Source organism: Harpia harpyja, chromosome 12 (genome assembly GCF_026419915.1).
Source record: "Harpia harpyja isolate bHarHar1 chromosome 12, bHarHar1 primary haplotype, whole genome shotgun sequence".
In the NCBI taxonomy this organism is placed as follows: Eukaryota; Metazoa; Chordata; class Aves; order Accipitriformes; family Accipitridae; genus Harpia; species Harpia harpyja.
Window position 1 is genome coordinate 33,951,167 of NC_068951.1, and position 22,536 is coordinate 33,973,702.

The 22,536-nt window shown below is 50.3% G+C and overlaps 1 protein-coding gene across 1 annotated transcript in view; it reads left to right on the forward strand.

Annotated features, from left to right (window-relative positions):
* DIS3L2 (DIS3 like 3'-5' exoribonuclease 2) overlaps positions 1–22,536 on the forward strand; it is a 196,262-nt gene that overhangs the window by 167,334 nt on the left and 6,392 nt on the right. Inside the window, 2 exon segments of the mRNA XM_052803032.1 lie at positions 17,764–17,947; positions 19,143–19,229. Of these exon segments, the coding sequence (XP_052658992.1) occupies positions 17,764–17,947; positions 19,143–19,229 (271 nt within the window).

Below are 22,536 nucleotides of genomic sequence, written 5' to 3' on the forward strand. Positions count from 1 at the left end.
AGGTAGAAATAAATGTTGTGCTAATGCGTAGGAAGAATCATTAGGACCGAAAGACATCATTGATGCAGCTGGGCTGCAGCTGATCTGCATCGCTGTGTTGAAACTCTGCCTGGTGGTACAGCTACTACAAAAGGCAGATTTCAACAAGGTCTTTGCTATTGCACATTTGCAGCATGTTGCAGAGGAGTGCAGAGAGGCAGAATCTGGTTCAGAGCAAGAGGTTTTGGCACCGATAACAGCCTGTACCAGTGCAGTGATGTTTGCTGCATGGAATTCATAGGAATTGCCTCCTGGTGCAGTTATTTGACAGATGCGCTTGGGTCACACAGATCTTCACAGTCCCTATCCCCATTGAGAGAAAACTGAGGTCGTGGGAGAGTGCAGGAGAAGGGACATGTTGCTTCAGTGAATGTACAGAAGCAGGAGTATGGTGCTGAGCTAAGCTGGGGTTTATGGGTCTCTTTGGGGATGAGTTTTTGGGAGGGTGAATGGGACAGTGAGAGGTAGGGGATCAGTCCCTGGTAGAAGCCAGTAGACGAAGATCAAAAATCTGCTTCATGTCACACCAGCCATTCCCAGGTTCCACAGCCAAAATATGATGACACTAACAGGGACACTTAACTGAATGAGTGCTGGCCTGCCCTTTCTCTCAGGCACATCTTCATGCTGTACTGTGATCAACAAGGACAGCAAAGAAATGGGAAAATTAGGCAGGGTATTTTCAAGGAGGGTAGTTAACCCTGAAGGGTGCAGTGCTCTGATTCACGGCACGGCTCCACAAGCTGTTCTGCCCATGCAGCCAAGGGCGGGGGGGATCTTTGCAATGAAGGGATCTCTCTGTTGCACCCAGAGTGCTCAATTTTTCAAGGACACCGTAGAAAGCAGCCTGAGGAGTAAGACAGAGCACAACAGCCAAACCACTTTGGCTTTGCACCACTGCAGAGAGCAGCATGCAGGCCTGGAGAAAACAACCTGCAAGCTGGCTGGCCACTTCAGAAAGCAGAGAGAGACAAAGGATGCTTGTCCTGAGATCTGTGGTTTGTGCAGTCGTCCCCGAGCTCCCAAAAGTGCAAAGGGATGCTCTCTTAGCTGGCAGAGCGGTGTGGCTTTGTGCATGTTTATCCAGGGCTTTCGCCTGCACGGTGCCAGTGTGAGAGCTGCTGCGTGTAGTTGACAGCTCAGCTATTGTTGCAAAGTATGATTTAATAGCAAGACTTGATTACAACATGCAAATGTAGCTGCTGGGGGACTATCTCAGAGGTTTGTGGAGATTAGCTGTTAAATTGGCCAGTGCAAAAACATTATTAAGCAGAGAACATAATTACTCATCTTGTGCTTCTGTAGTGTATAGAAGAGACAGATTTGTTTAAAAGCCAGCAAGTCCTATGTAGAGAAAAGACTTGTGTAAATGCCACATCATGTACTACTGTATGTTGCAGCTTATTTTATTAGAGAAGCAATACTTAATAACAACATTTGGGAACTTGTGGAAAGAATCCATTATATTATTCTGCATCATAAAAGCAAACCTAATGCCTAGTCTGCGTGAAGGCTGTGCAGATACTGAAACATCTCCTTTCGGTGGTGGTTGATTACTTTTATGGAGATTGTATCATATGGATATAAACAAATCCAGCACTTGATATGAAATCTGGGAGCAGGGTTTTAGACTCAGACATCTATCTTCTATCCGTGCGTGTTCCCTCTGAAATGCATCAAGGTTCCCATTAACACCTTAAACGTGGAAAGTAGGATTAAAGTGAGACTGTCAGCACATACAAAATGAACACCTAGGCGTGCACTTGCTGTTACGTTTTTCCCTTTCAGTCCTAGGGTAGTCTATGGGGTTGCTAGAATAAAAAGCTCGTGTGTGTGTGAGGATGCAGGGGGAAGGACTGAGGTGTAGGGAGCTTGTTAGTGCTGCAGACCTGATTTTTGGAGCAGGCTGTGGTTCAGGGGTTTCCTCCTGCCCCATGGCTCTCAGTAGCACAGGCTGGGCTTGCAGGGAGCAGTGCAGTGGCAGCTAGAGGACTGAAGTCAGATGTAAAAGTGCATTTGGCTAGTCAAAGCCCCAGACAATTTCAGGAAAATCTTCTTTAACAGAGGAGTCAGAAGGGCTGAATTAGAGGAACAGCTTGTTCGTAACGGAGCATAGTTCCTGCAGTCACAAGTGCTGGCAGGGGAGCAGGGTGATGCTGGCAGGGCGAACCTGCTGTGCCGCAGTGGCTGCTGCTCACCCCTGATCCATGTCACTGGACGCTTCCCTCCAGCATCTCAGGCCCCTCAACAGATACTCTGCTGAGGCTTCACTTGTCTAAGCAGGAGGAAGTATCCTGCCAAGCCTAGGTGGGGGAGAGAAAGACTTCAAGGATTTTTGATGGGAAACTCCTTGCCATCCTTTTGTTGCAGCTCAAGAGCATTTGTACACCAGTAATTGCTCCCCAGGCTAGTTCTTGTGTGACTCAGAGCTGAATGTGGAGCTGCCAATGGCTGCTGCTTTGTGAACCTCAGCATCCCCACACAATATGTCCTGATCACGCTAAATTTGAATTCGCAGCCAGTCCTCCTTCCTCCTTTACAACGTGTCTGTGCATGCACAGGCACACCACCTTGCTCCTTACCTGCTGTATACTGGTAAATTTGCCACAGTTGGAGCCATTGGCTGTTCCAGGTGGTGAAGGTGGGGAAACAACTGCCTTGCTTGTGGCTGGGCTTGTTTTCAGCTCAGAGCCACGAAGCACCTGAACCCCAAGACAGCTGCTCACCAGCATCTCCTGATGTGACTGCAGGGTGGCTGGGAAGAGCTCTGGCTGTGTCCAGCAGCAGCATCTCCCTGCTTTTGTTATTCAGTGCTAAAGGGTAGTCCTAAAAATACCTATGAATGGTTTGCAAGCCACAAGTGTCAGAGGGGGGCAGCTCTGCAAAGGTCTTGTGTCACGGGGAAGGGAGAATGACACATCTTGTCATCACTGAGCATGAAGGGATGGTACCTGCAGCTGGGCGCTGGGAGTGGGTGGGAGCAAGGGCCCGGTCTTGGCAGGGGAGACCAGCTGAGGTTGGATCAGCCCCATCGGCAGAGGAGCAGGAAGGGACACGGGGCAGCGTAGGCTGAAATGCTGAGCTAGGCCATGCTTAGTCCCTGCACAGGCACAACTCAATTACAGCTATTTTTTTATAATGATCTTTGATAGTTTGTAATGAAGCCAAGCAGTGGGAGAAACCACATAGCAATATTTCATAATAATTTTGCCCCAATTATATGAGGGCTATGTGTATTCAAGCTGTCCCTGTCTCCCTAAATACCACATGCATGCTTTCAAGCTGCATATCCAATGTATGATAAATGCAATAAACTTCACATGGTGGTAGAGTTACAACAGGAATCTCTGATAGCCAGAGAGGAGGCAGAAGTGATGTATTCCTCTGTTAAGCTCCTTTTTTGTGTGTGTGTACGGCTTGGTTGTACAACAGATCTGTCTGTTAAATGGCTGTTGACCTGTTCTCAGAGTCTAGAGTGCAAGAAGTTGTTTGCGTGATCCTCTTCTCTGGCAATAGCGGTGCTGCCTATGGGAGATGCCCTTAGCTGCAGACTACAGGACTGTAGGAAAAATTGCAGTAGCTCTTGCTTCCATGAATGACAGAGTTTTACTGCACTGAACTGAATAGCACAATTTGAGGCAGGACCTGCTCCTAACTGGTCCTAAGAGTTTGCCACTGCTGCTCTGAAACCCTGGGCTGGAATAAGGCTGTGATAATTAATGGAGGTTAAAGTGCTCCTTCTGCCTGTGAGCTGGTTGGAAATGGAAAAGAAGAACCTGTCACAATTGTGACTGGCTCTAAACTGCTGTCAGACTCTCCTTCCCTGCCCCAAGTGGAAAATTGTATTGGAAAGCAGCAGTTAGAGCACTTAAATCTTTCCACAGTTCATTTCAAGCTCCCTTTCTTCTTCCCAGCCATTCCCAGGCCAGTTCGGGGCGCGGATGGGAGACTGCGTCTCTGGCTGAAACTTGCAGGATGTTAAATAACAATGGGAGAGTGGCTTTCAAAGAGGGTATAATGTGCCTGGATTGCACGTACCATAAGCTGTATTTCCCATGCTTTGACATTCAGCCCATCCATGCATCACTCCTGAACTGTTTCCTTTCCGTATGGGATCTATCTCGGTGTGTTATGGAGCAAGCTCAGGCTGAAATGGGGTTGGTACCTCTCCTGCTGTGGAGGAACACACTCTCACAAGCATTCACAGAAGTTGCTGGTGTGATGTGGGCAATAACAGAAGCTGTTGTGTCCCCTGTGGTGGGTTACCAGGTTCATGTAATCCCTGCCCTTTCCCTGGTACTTGGATTGTCTAACTAGCATGTGTGTCCCCTTTCTCTTAACACCTCCTGGCACAGTCACATTGCTGCTGCAGGCAGAGATTCTGACTGGTTTTGTCCCCTGCTGAAACTGGTCAGTGAAGGGCATTTGATGGAGCTTCACTGGCCTTCTCCTCAGCTGTCTGGATTTAACAGGTTGATCAGTTAGAGGAAGCTCCCAAAGCTTTTACTCTGACGTTATTGCATAACCCTTGGGAGAGAGCTGGGCACCTATTTTTGTGTCAGACTCCAGGAAAGATATGGCACTGCATTTGCCTTCCCCAAATGACCTCAATGTGCCCCCACCTGTGTGACTAGAGCATCAGGACCTACTGGGAGGCAACAGTCATCATGTCTGCTTGCTCTTCTCCCATCTCACAGTATTTTCAGAGGTTTCGAAGAACAAGGGAGCTCTCTGCTCAGTCTGAGCTTGGAGGTTGCAGTGCACCCGAGCTACATGGGCTGTTTCAGGCTGTCACTCTCAGATTTGCAAATGGTTGACCCAGCATGTAGATCTAGTGGCCAAACAGAGGTCTAGGACCCAAGTCATTCACGTTTGACTGCTGAGTATGAAGGCATGACAAACTGGGTTGCCTCAAAGGAATGTGGCTTGTTGGGGTCCAACCACCATAAGAGATCCAACCACTAAGGTCCTTCTGTGCCAACAGTAGGGTCCTTGCAGGTGGTGACTTGCCCTGGTGATTCCCAATGTGGACTGACAGATTTGGACACTGGGAAAGTGGGTAGGCATTGCCATCCAATCCAGGATGGTGATTTAGAAACAAAAGGCAGATTTAGTGTTGTGCTTCCTTCTTCTAAATGTACAGAGCTACCCTGTTCATTCAAGGGTTAAGCAGTCTGAAAGATGCAGCACCCAGAGCCAGGTATCTGTCAGGCCTGGACTGGAGGCTCACCAAAACATGAGGATGTATTGTTTTATTTCTGTTTTGTCATTTGGAGATTACTACTCAATGTCTGTAAGACAAGAAAGCTCCGGGGCATCTTAGGATATGCCCTGTGCTCCAAGAGAGGTTGTTGTTTTGGCTTTGCAACACTCATATGCAAAGGCAAGAACTGATGCCTGAAATGCTCCTTTTCCAAGGATTAAAAGGCACTGCCAAGGCTCTGCAATATGACAGTGTTGCAAATCTTATCACGATCCAGTGCTGAGATCCATTGGTTTCAGCAGCACAAATGTGCTGACAGATCTGTGTGTCTGCTTTTTGGTGATGGTAGATATTTTCAAGAGGTTGGTCTATGATGCTGAACTCTGGTTGTAGCTCCCAGTTCAGAGCCTGGAAGGTAACATTGCAAGAGTTCTTCATCACACCTGGGTCTTCATTTTAACCAAACTTTTCTTGATCTAGTAAAACCCTGGCCCAAAGGAGCAGTTTCAGGGTATCATGGTGGATTTAGCTTTGGTTCCTCTGCTATTAGATGCAGCTGAGGGACCCATAAAAGTCAGTGGAGGAACTAGCAGGAGTAACCAGGTTAGCTTGTTGGCTGTGACAGCCAGGGACTGAGACATTTGCTACCTTCACCCAGCAGTGTGAGATTTTGCAGACATCAGTGTGAACAGAGCTTGTTCTCTCTTTTATACTATCTCAGCAGAGGGACCGTGATGTGAAGCAAAGTCCTTTCTTACTAATCCAGCTCTGGAGAGTCATCATATCCATCTCTGGGCTTTAAGGATATGATTCTTCCTTGCTTACAGCAATAGCTCTCGTGCCACCTATCCTTACCTGTTATGGTCTCATTGAAACTACCTCATCAGTCCTCATATACTGTCTGTAAGTAGCTCCAGCTGGAGATAAACACCTCTCTGTCACCACAACCGTGCACCCTCCTCTCTGACAGCAAGCGTGCTGTTCAACACCCGTTCCCATGCCGCTTGGCTTTCTGTGTTGTGTGCCGAACTCCGGTAGGTTGTTTAGCCATTTCTTCTTGATCCCATTGCGTAAATGAGGCTAATTTCAGCCTGCCGTGATGTGTGGGCTCGCTGGAACGTGACTGTAAATCCAGACCTGAACATTTTCTTGTAATGGACGGGGTGGTGAAATTGCATTGCTGCCTTTAACCTCAGGCTGTCCTTAGACCAAGCCAGACTCTTCACAACCCTTACGCCAGTAAATCAAACAGCTCTTGAATCGATGCACATAAAAGTCAAGAGAGAGAAGTTACAGATGGAAAAGACCTATTGTACCTTGAGTCTGTCCTGCTGCAGAGGGGGTGAAGCACTCTCAGGAATTTACGGCGGAGCTCCAAGCCTGCCCGCTGAGGCCAGGCAGGGTGAGAGTCTTGCCTGGGGGAGACGTGGGGTGGGGGGAGACTGCCTAAATTTCCTGCAGCTTTTCCATCCTGTTCATCTCCACATTTTGTTCCCTTGGCTTTATTTTTGGGAAAGAAAACTGTTGTTGATTGTATATTCAACAAACCCGATACGTTCATTCTCCTGCTCATTGTTTTTCACTCAGGGCTATGCCTGACTTTTCTTTAGAAGCATGTTTTTCTCACCTAATATTTAGTTTAAGATTGTAGGAGCTGGATATAAAACCTTCTGGGATGTTTTAATCTGCCAAGAGGCTGCTTGAAAACAGCAGTTATCCAGAGTATTTCGGTAGTCCCTATTTAGAAAATATCAGCCCCAAATACTGTGTTGCCCATTTCCCTGTCATCTCCTTGCCAACTTTTATTGGATGTTTTAACCCCAATCTGCTGTCAGTGTCCCCCATACCTTGCTCCCCTCCCCCTAGGGTTTCCATGTCTTTGAAAGTCCTGGTAACCAGAAGGTTCATGTGTTGTGCTTTGCAGTCGTTTCAGACCAAGAATAATACAGCCAGAGCCAGCTGGATCTCTCACTCCGTATTGATACAACTATTCCCCTTAACCTGCCCACACTCAGTGCTACAACTGCAAATCTGAGGTTGAACCGGAGCGGTGATGGACAGTGCTGTGAGCCCTGCTCCACAGCCCTGCCTGGAAAGCAGCACCCCCAGCAGAGCATCCCACAGCCAGGGAGCAGCTGCGTTTGGGTGTTGTCCGCTGGGGACCTTGCTAAGTTGAACATGTTTTCCTGACATGGATCTTCTCAGACCCAGTGGTCCTGGTGGGCGCTCTAATTCCATTGATCTGCAGCCAGTTTCTCCTGAGCAGTCCTCCTCTGGCAAGGCCCTTGCTGAAGGCTGGCCAGTCCGGGTGATTGATTCTCCTGGAGGTCTCTTCCTATGAGCCCAAACAACACTTATGAGCGTGGTTAAGAACTAGAACAGGGACCCAGCGTGGCTGTGAGATAGTTGACCTTGGAGATTGCTAGAACTCAGCTGGAAAAGGCCAATCTGATCCAACTTTGAAGTTATCCTGCAATGAGCAGGAGGTTGGACCAGAGACCTGCAGCAAAAGAGGGCATTACTTAGCAAGTCACTGCCTGGCTTTTACTTCATGAACATCAGGGGGTACAAGCTGAGTTGTCATGCCACCACTGCCTTTGGCTGCCAGATTATTTACATTGCTTTCCATGTTTTTGGTCTTTTAAACTTCTTTGGCTAGCTTTTGTTGTTCATCTCTTCATGAGCTTCTGCAGGCTTCTGCTTGTTTGTCCCTGGTTCACATCCTGGTTGGTAGACAGATGCTCTCCGCAGTCATTGGCCACCTCAGGGTATGCTTCCAGTCTGGGATGTTCATCCCTTCTTCTTTATTACCCCCTTGTCCATCAGTTTGTCTCCTGCTTTGAAAGTAATCAACTCTTCAATGCCAGGTAAGCCGGGAAAAAGCAAAGCCAAAGACTGAAGGGAGAAACACACACAAGGTGTGAACGTCTCCTCAGCTGGAACATCTGGGAGAGCATTAGCTGGTGGGGAACGTGATACAGGAAGGCTGGTTCTAGCAGTCTATGACTCCCTATGGCACTATCAGTTCTCCGGGTGATTAACTGTTTGTTTATCCCTTACTGAAAAACTTGTCTCAGATTAAACCACTGTAATAGAAAGCTCAGGTTCTGGAGCAATCCCAAGTGTAGGTTAATATTTACAAGCTATCAGCTTCAGGTTTTATCTCCATCCCTTGCTAGCACAGAGATAAAATCCTTTTAAAAATCCCTTTTGATCTTTATGGTTCATGACATTGCTTTAGTAAGACACTTTCCATATGAAACTGGCAAATGTCTTAATGGAAATGTAAGTTTTTCTCATCCTTTCAGGGACTAGTAACAGATGAGGAGCCCCCTATGTACAAGGGGCCATGGCTTTATAATGGAGCATAAGTGATGGACAGTATCTCTGCAGGATACTCGTGCTAGGAAATGTCAGAATGTTATTTCTGCCTCAATGGCTTAAGATCATCTGTTTACCTAATGGACTTATATTTGCATTTTGCAGGTGTTGTGTTAATATTAATGTGTTGTCTGAGTTGTTAATATTCCTTCACTTCAATGTTACATTAATGAAGGCTGCAGGGGATGGAAAAAAGACCTGGCTAATTAATTAAATGGGCAAAAAGCATCTTTAACTTTCCATCGTGCTGCCCTTTGCTTCCACCTAATGGGTCTTGGCATTTCTGGTCAGCAGCCATGTAACACATGCTGCTGTATGGAGCACTCAACGACGGACTTGCTAATTTTTGTGACCCATAAATCACTTGTGTAAACTTTTAACGGCGAGGAAAAGTGCCTTTCATTCCTGCTTCCTCCTTTCAGTGGGAAATGCAGCCTGATAACAGGCGGTGCTGGCCTGATGTGTGGGGCCGGAGACCTTCCCGTCAGGAGAGGGGCTGTCTGCATTTCTTCAGGAATTCTTTCCATTCCTCTCTTAGTCAGGCTCTGGATGACATTAATATTATGTGTCTTGTCATAAGCTCTGCTTTTGGAGCCAGTGGCGTATCAGGCTGCACATCTCAGGAATGTGGACTGCCAGTCCGACTTTGGGCACTGGTTGCGAGGTATCTCCCCTCTCCTCTGCACCATCCCAGACCCAGCTTGGTTCCGGGCTCTTTTGCCCACCAGCAATTCCCACAGGCTGGAGAAAACTGTCACAAGTCCCTACTGTGGCCCTGGGCGGCTGGGCAGCACCCCTGCTTGGGAGCATCCTGACACATTCCCAAAAGTGAGGCTTGCCAGCCCAGGCGGTGATTGCTCTCATGAGACCCATAAGCTGAACACAGCATTGAGTTGTGTGCGTTAGTGGTCACTGCTTATCCCTCCCTTGCGGCTCTGTGGGGAGGGAGCAGGGCGCTGGCCACTAGTTGCCTCTGAGAGATGAGATCCTAGAGAGCCAGTGGCTCCCTGGAAGGACAAACCAGATCTGATATGGATCCACGGGAAGCCGGGGTGGGACTCCCAGCCTCACGGCTCCTGGAGCTAAACGCAGAGATTGCAAACCCTTTCCAGTGCTGCCATCGTCTTCCTCACAGAGAAATGCTTAGGCAGGGTGAAGGGGTTGTGTTTTAAAGGAGGTTTTTCGAACAGCACCGTCACTTTGGTGCTGACACCCAGCAGAGTGGGGAGGTCTGTACAGCAGCCCCAGGCAGCCCCAGCCACTGGAGGCATTTCTAGGAGAGGGTATATGTGGGGCTGTGTGCCCACGCTGAACAAGTGGCATTCTATGGGCTTCTATGAGACCTCTGGAAAAAGGGGTTTCTTGACCCAGGAAGGCCATTCCTGGAGGGAGACCTTCCTTTGTCTGCGATGCTGAGGGTGAAGTCCTCTGCCCTGGGCTCAAAAATGTGATAGTCCTGAGAAAATTGTGGAGAATGCTAGACCATGGGAGCCTGCTGAAGTTGTGCCTCCATGTCCTGTGTGGCCCAGCACATGGGTGCAGGTCTGAGCTTTCATCCCTGGCCTGCGGCAGCTGAGGACGCTGTTTTGGCACAGAGGGGCACTTCAGCTTCATGCCAGGAGTCTGAAGATTGTCGCCAATTTGCATGAAAAGGAGCAGGCTGCAGTCGTATTAACGTTTAATGAAGAGGAGCAGCCCGCAGAGACTGCATCCTCTGCGACACTTGCTCTTTAGTTCAATGACATTTCCTTTGCCACTTGGATCAAGACAGGATGGAGGGTGGTGGGATGGGTGAACATTGACTTTATCCCTTCCATACAAACCACAGATGAGGTTGAGGAGCTCCAGGCCAGGCAGGGACCATTTGCCATCCATGTAGCAAAACACCAAGAGGTGCTGTAGGCTCTATGGCTGCTTGTGCTGTCTTCAGCACCCCGATGTCTGGCCTGACATTGTGCTGCCAGATTAAGTCAGCTCTTCTATGTAATGGGGCTGCAAAGTGGCATCCATAATTTCAAAGCAACTTAGGCAAATGGTTGAGGTTTTTCTAGTGGTCTAAATCCCCATGTGCAAACCCAGTACATCAGGCTTTAAGCAATTAATTCCTAATCATGCCAAATGCCTTCAGTAGCCCAGCTTTAGTGTTGAGAGCTTAAAACGGTTTTCCACCGTACGGCAGTTAATTTGGATAAAGAGAGCCGTCCCATGGCATTTCCAGCCTCAAGGTGTGAGAGTAGCCAGTAAGTGGCATTTGTATTCAGAAAACCCTCCCATGCATTTGTGTTGTAGGCATCTATTACTAGGAAGGCACCATAGCTAATAAAAAGGGCATTCATTATATCCCGGAAAGGGAGTTCATTAGAGGGAAAAGCCATTCTAGCTTAGTAAGAAATGAATCTAAAACTGCCTCAGAGCTGCTATTCTCATCAAGTTTCAATGTTAACAGTTTTAACCAAGAGCTAATTGGGCAATCTCAGAAAGTGGAGTAATTCCATTATTGAGCTATGCTTTGTTCAAGGCTACCGCTAGCTGCAAAAGGAGCACAAATGACTTTCATCAAGCCAGGAACCGCCAGCATTCTTGCCTTTTACTACTTTTTCTTTCAAAAAAAAGGGCTTTTGGTCTTTTGGCAACTGTCATTGGCAAAGGGAGCTCCACACCAACGTTGCAAGGCTCATATATAACACTGCAATCCAATTTTTTGGATAACAGGGGATTTGATTTTCATAACTCTTCAAGCAGCAGTGCTCTTCCAGAGTGGATGGCTGAAGATGCTCCTGTTTGTTGGATAGGCAGAGTGTCACCAGGAAGACAGTACACCGTTCTTGCAGGATTTTGCATGGAAAAGAGCCATCGCAAGTGCTGGTCCAGCTACTCGCCAAAGAGCATGATTCTGTCATTGGCTGCGCTCTCAGGAGATGTGGGATTAGCTAATGTTTCTTTTAGAAGAGCTTTTATAGAAACCTCTCAAGTTCTTTTCCTTCATGGAAGAGCTGTAATCAAAAATAAACATACATGATTTAAAGAAAAGAAGAAAAAGTCATACCACATCCAGCATCTTTGGACTTAACACTTTGGAGAGAGCTTGTTGGTTGAACTGTGGTGCTGTTTCTTTACCGTTTTCCTTCAGCTGATACTGCTGCTGCTGTTGGATGTGCACAGGACTGTTTGCAGCCTTTTGTGGAAGGTGACTTTCTCTTAGTGAATGCAGCAGGATTTAGAGTCCCATTCCCAGGAGGTAGCTGTAGATCTCTTGTTTGTTATGAGATTGAGCTGCAGCAATAATCCCCTTCGAGCCAGCAGAAAGCAAGGGCTCTCAGCAATGTACTGCCCTTAGCAAGGGGACATATATCCATCAGTGTCTTTAGAGCCCTCTCAGACACACACAAACAGATCAGGGCTTCCTTTTCTCAACACTAGCCTCCCATGGCACTGTTTGGTTCAAACACTAACCAAGTGTGATGCTATACTGGCCTAACCCTATTTGGACCCAGCGTAGAGCTGGACACCTGAGGCAGACATGTAGCTATGGGTTGAGAGACCAGAGGCCTTGACGGCTGGTTGAAGCACAAACCCGTGCCAAGCTGGGATAGTAAGCCGATCTGAAGCCAGGAAGGAGTTTGAACAGCAAAAGGCTTCTTCCCTGTGCAGGAGGGAGCAAGTGCTGTGAGGGGGAGACAAGATGGAGAGGAGCAGATGGAGTTTTGTAATGGAATAGGGGAAAGAAGTTTGGTAACCTTTGCAAAAATGATTTGGTCACATTTGGCTCAAGTCTGAGATGCTGGAAAGATGCTGGGATTTACCTGGTGGCAGCTCACCCAACCAGAGGGAGCACCATTGGAAGCGGGGCTCAGACTCCAGCTCAGGACAGTTCGGCTCTGTCCGTTTGGGAGCAGGTTTCCACAATGAGCTACACGTGAAGAAAGGACCAAGTTCTCCAGCCTGTCAAAAGCAAAAACCAACCCTGCCATGGGAGAGCTACATGCTGTTTTGGGTTATCTCTGAGTCGACGCCTCAGCTATGAGAACAATTCCAACGCCTGGATACACCCAGCAGTTACATCTTGCAGGAGGGGATGGAGGTGAAGAAGACGGTGTGGGGGAAGAGCCATGCTCATCTGCTCAGCCCTACCTCAGTGCCATTTGCTCTGAAGCCTATGGGTCTGTTATACTGGTGGAACAGCAGATTTTTCAGTGTCGCTTCGCTTTAACCAAGCTGCCTGCCTCCTACCTGCACTTACTGGATTGCAAACAAAGTACTCCTTGTCTCTGCCTTGCAGCGAACCTTGCTTAGCTAATGTCATTTGTCAAGTTAATCAGGGAGAGTGGGCACTTCGATGGCTGCTGTATAGCCTGGCTGCATTGCCATGGAGACAAGCAGCCAAACAGGCATTTTACTTGCCCTGCTTCGCTCTGCAGAGATTTGGCATGAGAAACCAATATTTTATTTGCCGTCAACCAACCAACTTGCTGAGGACGTGAGTAGTTTTTCAAGGTTGCTGTCAAGAGATTGGGAAGGGTCTAGCTAACCTTTTATGGAGCAAATAGTAATGCTGCTACTAAAGCAATTCCAGGGGCTGAATGTGCAGCTCCTCTTCCCATGTCCCACGGATGTTTGGTTCTGGTAGGAGCTGTGTGAGAGGAGTTACAGCCCAGTAGCTTGGGTTCGGGTCTGCCGTCGAGATGTCATCAGTCCTTTTCAGCTGTGTGGTTTCATAGGTAACAATTTGCCTACAGGAGCCGTGACCATCGTTTAAGATACTTTGAAAAGCACCACATTCTCTGTTTAAGAGCATCTCAGGAGCCTGAAATCTCCCCAGCAATTGGTGGGATTTAGGAGCCAGCATGCCTCGATCACGTTTGAAACTCAGAGGCAAGTGCATTTGAAAACCATACACTCCGGCTAACCTCTTGCATAAGGCAGGCTATAGAGTTTCACCCACTAGCTCCTGCACCAAGCCCATAACTCATAAGCAAAATCTGGGTATTGAAAGAGCCGGGCAGAAGATGCTTACACATGTTACAGAGCTCGCAAGCCATCCCGCCCCTCCCTCTCCTCCCTCTCGCGTGCGCACATGTTAAATGATGCATTGAACAGGTTTGGATACTCTCCCTCCTGCAGCCCCGGTGAGCAGGACAGCCGGGACCTGCAGGCACCTACGGGAGGGACAGCCACCTGCTAACCCTCTCCGCAGGACAGTGGAGGAAACTTCGCATCAGCACAGAAAGGGCAAAAGTTCAGATCAGATTGTTTATGGGATTTTATGGAGCCGGGAGCCAAGGATAGCTCAGCTAATCCAGAGGAAACTGTAGCGATGGCATTAGAATGCATTTCACATGGGATTCATTCAGCGTGCGTTCAGATGGACCAGTCTTTCTGTCTCCATTTTTTTAGCCATGAAATATTTTTCTTTGCACTCCCGTCTGCTAGCTGCACCAAGCCAAACTCCAAGCTAGGCTGTTTTAAGAAAAAAGAAAAAAAAAAACCTCTGTCGTTTGACCTGCCGACAAATTAGCAGGGCTTCAGCACGGCTCCCCACAACACCAGTGCCAGGCACTGATCTGGCCCCTGGCTGCTGCCAGCCAGCCTCTGCTCCTGCCTGCCTCAGCATCCATTGCTTTTTTCCAAGCCGCGGCATAGCGCTTGCCAAGTCGAAGCCCTGGTGTGGACGCTAGCTAAAAGTGCCACTAAAAGGCCATGTGGGGAGGGCAGGAAAGCAGCAGCTTTGCTGTGCCCTCCTGTTCCTCAGCACCTGAAGACTTGCTGGCTTCATGGGCTGTCCCAGCCCTGGCTCGTTCTCCTGAGTCTCCAACATCCCATGCAGCCTCAGCATGAGCCCCTCATGGGAATACGGTTTTCCTTTTAGGTGCAGTGAGACTGCCATGTTAAGCTGTTTGTTGCAGACCTTGGCTCCCTTCTCGTGTCCTGAGCCACAGACCCCATTGCTCTGCTGGAAGAGGTGACCTTGCTTAACTCCAGGCACAGGCGCCAGCTCCTTCGCTGTCCCCAGCCCGTTCCCTCTGACCCTGGCAGGCTCTCACATGCTCCAGATTAGCCCAGCTGTGACCTGTCCCTTCTGGAAGCTGCTTTCCTCTCCCTGGGGACTAAATCTTGATGTTTAAAACAAACCTGTCTAGGAGTTAGCATGGAGCAGCCCCACACTGTTCATGCCTTTCGTTGCAGGGCTGCTGCAATGGGGTGTGTTTGGGGAGCAGCTTTATGAGCCACAGGTGATCCAGAGCTAGGAAGGACCCTCCATCCCTGCGGGGTGTTTTAGCATCAACCCACAGGACATTGCAGCCTTCTCAGGGCACTGTGGTTTGTTAACCTGAGCTGACACAAACTGACCCATTGGGTCCTGGGGCTTCTCTTCCCCCCAGATACAGGGCAGTGTTTGACCTCATCCATGTTATCTGCTCCTTGAAAGCCCAAACCCTAGCCACATCTCCCAAAGCCTGCCCCTGCCTTTGGGTGAGCGAGCAGGACGAGTAGCTTTTCAATTCTGAATATCTGTGATCACATCCTGCACACCCTGTCACAGGTGCAAAACTCCTGGGTGCTTCCTGATAAGATTTTCCTGCCCATGTGGTCAATCCAACCATGTGCCAGGTACCTTTTCTTGATGGGGGCTGTCTTTGATGCTGTCTGGGGCCTGGTGCTCCACATGGGGACATGTTGAAGGGAGAGAGGATGGGATTTTGCAGAGCAAAGTGGGAAGTATGTGCTGCGGTGTAAAAGCATCCCTGGCAGGAGGGCGCTTAGGTATTAGCTTCAATTCAGTACTACCTACGACATCAGAACAAGGATATCTCCAGGAAAATGTTAAAGCCCAAGCCCCAACATGGTAAAACAAAATGCAGAACTTAATAGTCAGGTGGAAATTGCATCCAGCCCAAAGTGTCCCTGGAGGTAAGAGGTAAAGGCTTCACACTCTAGTGCTCAACAGGAGCAAGAATGGCAGGGGCTGTCTGAGCACTCGCTTACAGTGTTTGTCTCTAGGGCATGTGATAAGCATGTTGCGCCTGTGACAAAGAGGAGATGCTGTTCATGGGTGTTTATTGCTTTGTCTTTAAAAATGGGTTTGCACCTCACTTTGTAGAAGCCACATTTTGAGGGAGGCACAGGGACTCCATGGCCAACCTTTGCCCACGTGTGCATCTGTGTAGCTGGGGCTAGCACTGGAAACGTCTCCCTTTTTCTTTGCACCAACGCCCACGGGAAGGAGAGGCACTGCCTTTCGCAGTCCGCACTGCTTGCTGTGCCTTGCTACGAGCTGGCTTGGGAAGAAAGAGCTTCGTGGGTATGAGCGTGGGCTGGCACAGCCTCGCACGTGTCCTCAGGCCACCATTCCCCACGTGCCGTCTGCAGGTGTGGCAGCTGGGTGAGAGCTGGTGGGTCCACCCACACCCAGGAGATGGGGATGGCCGTGCCATAACCCACTGGGTGCTACTTGCTGCCCTGCCTCCCACCCCGGGGTGCTGCACAGCCAGGGTGCCCAGCACCCTTGGGCCATGCTGTCCCACAGCCCCCCAGTGCCGGTGGCCATAGAGGGACCGATGTTGCCATCTGCTGGCTTAGCTGCACAGGAGCAGCAAGAGCTTGGCTCAATCCTCTTGGAAGTCACCCCTCACGAGTGCGTTCTGACCTTGCTCCCACGCCATTGCCCACCCCCTGATGCAGCCCTTGGCCTTCTGGTAGCATCTGCCCATCGGCAGGTGTTTTAGGGGACAGGATGGGTAGCCCATTCCCACTTAGGCTGTGCCGCTCCCCACCCCTTCCCGCATGGCCCACGCGCCAGGTTGTCCCTCCTGCCCTCCCTGCAGGGTCTGAAGTATTGGCCTCTGGCACAACACGCTCTGGGAGAACCCACAAAGCTCTTACTAAAGGAGCTCCTTCCCATTAAAGATGAACATTTCCACTGCTGATTATCACTGTCAGGTGCTTATTCCTCCTCTGGGCTTGTCTTTATTTCCTTTCTCTTTTGAGTTCTTGGCAAGTGCTCCCAGGCTGGGAATGTATCGCTGCTGTAGCAAGAACCCCAGGAGCACAGCACCGTGCACATCTCACCTGGCCAGTCCCCCCAGTGATGGCCAGGGCCAGGAGCTGCAGGAGCACCGGCTCCAGCCCTGGTCCCCCAACCAGCCCTGCAAAATCGCTGCTTTGCCTGCAGGAGCAACAGGGCTGAGCCAGCGTAATCAGTGACAGCTCGCTCGGGCATTGCTCGGAGGATGAGGTTACTTCTGTAAATCTATTATCTTTTTTGGCAATTAGCACCAGTTAGGAGTCCTGGGAATACATGCAGCAAATAGCAGGAAGCCCAGTTAAGCACATCTCTCTGCTTATCTAAGCCCAGTTAAACAAGTCTCCTGTGGCACAGCCCTACAGCTGGTAGCACAATCCATAAATGCTCCAAAAATGATCTGTAGCGCTGGGACTGCTTTTCTTTGCAGTGTGTAGCCCTGGAGATTTACATTCAGTGCTTGTAAATTCAGAGTTGGAAGGTAGGTGGGCTCACCCCACCCTGGGATACCCCCAGCAGTCTGCAGCTTGCATGGGAGGAGCCCCCAGGGTCCTTGTATTGCCCAGATGCCGGAGGCAGCCCCGCAGCAAGCTGCGCTGGTGGCTTGCCCTGCCCAGGGGCTGTGCTGCATCTTGCCCTGGGTGGAAGCCCGGCGTGAGGCAGGGCTCAATGGCTGGGCTTGACCACACATGTTGAGATTGGGATGGGGGAGTGAGTGAGACACTGTTTTCTCTGGCCTGGGAAGACAGCGATGTGTGTTTGTTTTCCGTGCTATCTCTTGCACAGCGTTTGTTTTGCTTGTCGAGCGTTTCAGGAGATAAAATGACCTAAAGGGAGATTATTTTATCCTAATTTAAGCTGTCAATTTGTCACTGACTTCTGCTTGTCTGTGCCAGCAGGACGGCTTGCTCTGAGTCCCCAGGGAAACCTCAGCTAGAAAGTGAGAATTTGGGGGGGGATTTGCTGCAGTCTCACATCTAATCTGTGCTTATAACAGCAACTACAAGCTGCTCCCCTGTCCCCCCGTGTCATATTAGTTCCCATCACTATGGACTGGCTTGGCTTCCCAGGGGACTCCCCTCTCTAACTGGGGCCCGGGGTTGTTTTTCTCATGCTGCAGGCTGGTGGAAGAGTTCATGCTGCTCGCAAACATGGCCGTGGCCCATCAGATCTACCGCTCCTTCCCTGAGCAGGCCCTGCTTCGCCGCCACCCCCCGCCCCAAACCAAGCTGCTGAAAGACCTCATGGAGTTTTGCAACCAAGTTGGCCTTGACATCGACTTCAGCAGTGCGGGGACCCTGCATGTGAGTGCACTGGCCTGGCGGGGGGCAGGGCCGTGGGGGTGAAGGGTGGGCAGCTATGTGATGGCATGGTTGCAGCAGCGTGTGGTTTATTCCCTGTCCCCCTCTGCCCAAGCAGAGCTGACAACTATCCCATGCCAAAACAAAAAAAACCTCCCTTAGTCACTCTTGACCTCACCAGCGCTGGGCAAGGGTGGCCCAGCCTGCCCCAGTCAGCCATGTTGTGCACAGAGCTTAAAGCAGGGCAGGGAGGACCTTGCAAGTGACCCCAGTGCAATGGGAAGGACGTTTCAGTGCAAGAGCGCTTGCCGGGACACCCAGATTTCCTTTCTCTGCCTTCTCTCGGCAGGTCCTGGGCAGGGCATTTGCTTCTGTACCACAGGAAAAGTAGCTCTGCAAGGGGGTGTTTCTGTCTGGGCTGCTGAATTTCTCAGGGAGGGCAGGGCAGAGAGCAGGATGACTGGGAAGGACTGGAGAGCAGTGCTGGGAAAGGTCAGACGCAGCCAGCGCGGGAGGTATCTGACCGATCCTCCACTGAGCGTGTCCCGAGGCTGAACCCCAGCTGAACAGCACAGCACAGGTTCCAGGATTTTCTTTACTCGCCACAACTGGACTGTGGATAATCCTCTGTTAATCCTATCCCCGCTGGCCTCCTGCACGCCCCTCCATCAGCTGGGACTGCTTTCCCGCTTGCTGGCTGCGCCAAGGCTATGTCAGCAGACATGGGGCTGCGCACTCAGCTCCTCTCCTGCACTTTGAACCCTCCAGCCCTTCCTAGCCACTAGCCCCAGGCAGTGACCTCCTGTATCTATGTCTCCCCAGAGTCCCATTAGTCTGTGCGCTGAAGCTCTCAGTAGCTGGATGGGAGCCAGGTGCAGGTCAGGAGAGGGGTTACGGGCGCTCTCACATGCTGCACGTCTGGGGACAGAGCCAGCGGTCCCTGTGCCCCAGGTGCTCCCTGCAATTGATCCCAGGAGGTGGGTCGGTGCTCAGAAGGACTGTGTGTGCAATCCTGTTGGGGCTGCTGGGACCAGAGGAAAGCCCAATTTCACATGTGCTTTTTGGCTTACGAGAGGATTTGCAGGGAAAGGAGTAATTTGGCTTAGACGAGCTGCTGTTTGCCCCTGTAAGGTCTGCCTGGGTCCCCCTACCACCATAGCTTGCCAAGACTGAATGCTCTCTCTCTTTCGTCCTCCAGAAAAGCTTAAATGAAACATTTGGTGCTGACAAATACTCCGAAGCCAGGAAAGAAGTGCTGACCAACATGTTCTCCAGGCCCATGCAGGTAAGAACAGCACCATGCTGTCGGACACATCTGGCTGTAGCTGTCTGCTGTGGCTCCATCTTCAACCCTCGGCTCTTCTGCATTACCGTAGCTGGTTGTTTTGTAGAGGGAGAGTGAATGGACACTGAACACAGTGCTGCGGAGCTGCCAGCAGCTTCCTCTAGTGCCTCCAGCCCCATGCAGCTGGCAGTGCGGGTATACCCTGGGCAACAACGCTTCACTGGCAGGGTCAGGCTGAGTCTGTCCTCGCCCCACATAGCGTCGCTGTTATTACTGGTTGGGACATTTCACCCTTGAAGTTGCATGCGGGATGTTAGCAGACTGACAAGGACCCAGCCTGCTCTGTGAAGAGCTGGTGGCGGGCTCCGTGGTTCATGTTTGTGCCATTTCTTCACATCATGGTATCCCAACTGGTCCGAAGAAGGAATCAAGAGTGAGGATGATGTAGGGGTGTGGGACTGGCCATAAGCACAGTCTGGTACCCAGACACATGCTTGTAGAAGCAGGGGAGCTCTGGAAACCCTCTGGTCTCTCTGCAGACCAAGAGACCTTCTGTGAAGGTCTGTGCAACGGAGGCTTGTTCTGCTCACACTGATTGTCATGTTTGGTGCATCTGCAGCTTAGGACACTTACTCAGGTGCTTATCACCATCAAAAAAAAGTTTTTGTGAAGCATCTGCCTTTCTATGTTTGCAGTTGGGCATAGCACAGCCTCTTCTGAGGGAAGTCCTACCCGGCAGGGAGAAGGAGCACGTTCCTGAAATGGTCTCTCTGCCATGGCCTGCTTGTCGCTGCAGGAATGAATCATCTTCCCAACATCACTCATTTGACTGCCACTCTTCTAATTAGCTTATTTGCTCCATTTACTCGTTAGCAGTTGCCTGAAGTCCTGCTGTAGTTTAGTGACTTGCAAGTGGGATTGGGGACTGAAGCCGTTTAGTAAATCACCCCCTCATGTATGTGTCCAGCTCAGGAGTACTACTTTGTAAAGTGCAGGGAGTGTCCTCTCTAGCTGGGTCTGTTGTCCCAGATCCCGTGTTCTGCTTTGGCTTGTCCTGGTCTCTTCTGTCACATCTTCCTTTTCTGGTGGAAGGTGCACTGGTGACATGAATTCCTTGGGGTCTCTCTTGGGTCCTGCTCACTGTGGCACAAGCCTTGGCTCTGCCAGCAGCAGCACGTAGAGCAAGCCCAGCTGCTGGCCAGGAGGGTTGAGCAAGGAGAAAGCAACTTGGTTCTGCAGTGGCACCAAGAAGGAGATGAGCTTTTGGGGACCCACTGACTTGCTGAGATGTTGCCTGTGTGGTCTCCTGAGGCTGTGGTTGGAGAGGTAGTGGGTGTGCTTTGAGATACGTCCCAGTGGCTCTTGTTAAGATTTAGCCCTATGAATACATGTCAGATCCGTACGCGAAAGAGGTATCAAGGTGTTAGGGATGAAGTCTTCTGCGGAGCAGATACCAGACAGAGAGTTTGGGGAAGAAGAAAGAGGAAATTTTAAAGGTGATTTTCCACAAGGCATGATTTTGGCAGGAACTAGACTCTTTTCATCGTCAAAAGACCAAGGTGCCCGTGTGTTCAGGTGTGCTGTGCAGTCCACTTACGCCTGGAAAACCTGCTGTCTGGCAAACTCCCATAATAGGCAAAACCCAGTTTACAGCTGAGCCTGTCAGCCCTGCAGGGCAGCCTGTGTCTGGATGGTGAGCAGTGTTCCCGTCTGCTGTCATTCCTGTCTGCTGGCATTCTCCAGCAGCATGGTACTGCCACACATGATGGGGTGCTCTCATTATTGGAAGTGGAGCACGAGCCAGAAGAAGGAGAAATCTGTCTTGATCCTGGGATGAGCTTATGCAGTTGGCCATTTGCTGAACTGTTGTTTAGTTTGTAAATGGAATTTCAGATTTGCCCAAAGCCATTGGCCAGGTGGGCAGACACTCCCCTCCCATCTTTAGGGCCACTTTCCAATCTGACTGAAGATGTGCTCACAGCGTGGATCCGTATGACCTCCAGCCCATAAGGAAGGACCACGGCACTGTGGGGATGAGAGACATCAGTGTTGCTTGCTGCAGTCTCTGGTCCCTGACCACACTTGTTGTGGGGTGGACTCATAGCTCCCCAAAATTCTGAGCAGTTCAGATGCCCACCGTTCCCCCTGCTAAATGCAGAGGACATGTACTTTAAAGCCACGTGAGTGCCCCTCAGAAAGGGCAGACAGCTTACTGGGTAGAAGGAGCTTTCCCTGGGAGGAGGATTTTTTGCTGTCTGCCACCAGTATTAGAGCAGATGGAAGAATCAGCCCCATCCTGCCTGTGTCCCCGGATGTCGCAGTCCCTCCTGTGGGAGAGGACAGATCTGAGTGTTGGCAGCTGTGGAGCACAGCCATGCAGGGGCCCCTGACGGTGTCGAGGGCTGGGCCATTGCTCTGACAGATGGCATGACGAGACCGTCTGGTCAGTGCACTGAGTCGTCACCTGTATCCCTGCACACATCTCAGCTCCCAGTGATAAAGCTGGTGTTTCAGGGACAAGGCTGCAGTTAAATCAGCCAAAACAAGCTGCCCACAGGTTTAACCCATGGCCATGCCAAGCCTGCATCTTCCATCTTCGCTGCATGCTGGTGATCAATACTTCAGCGTCTTGGAGGAGGAGAGAGATGGAAAGCAACTGGTAATGCGTGTGTGGATTGCCATGCCAGGAGCCTTGTAACAGATGAAGGAGCAGTGACATACCATTTTTCAGGGGCTCAGTCACTCAGGGATTCAATCTGTCCGTGAGAGCAAAGCTGCCCCTGGTTGGCTGGGGCTGATTTATTTCCAGGCTCCTCACGGTTCTCCAGGGATTGCAGCAAACCCTGGGGATTTGAGACCACTTGTGAGTCAAATCTGTTAATGAGAAAACATCTGCTTTATGCCAGGCTGATGGCACTGGGTAGCACTGTCATGGTGGCGAGGACGGGTGTCAGATACATGTTGGACTGAGCTCCCTGCAGTGTGTAACCTTACCACAGCCCAGAGGAGTATTTTTGCTATGATACCCAAGCTGACGCCAACCTCATGGAGGGTCATAAGCTGCCAAAAGGGTGTCAAAAATGATGCTGGACCCAGCAGCAGCTGGGTTTGGCAGCAAATCCATCAGGAAGAAGTGCCTCAGACAACAGCAAGCAGCATGGGACCTTCAGCATCTTTTCTAACTTGAAACAAGGCAGGGGTTGCCCTGCACTGCTGGGCATGGGGAAGGGATGAGCCCTTCTCAATGACTTTCTTGTAGCAGGGATTTTGACATGCACTCTGCTCTCTATCTACCTGGCATTGCAGG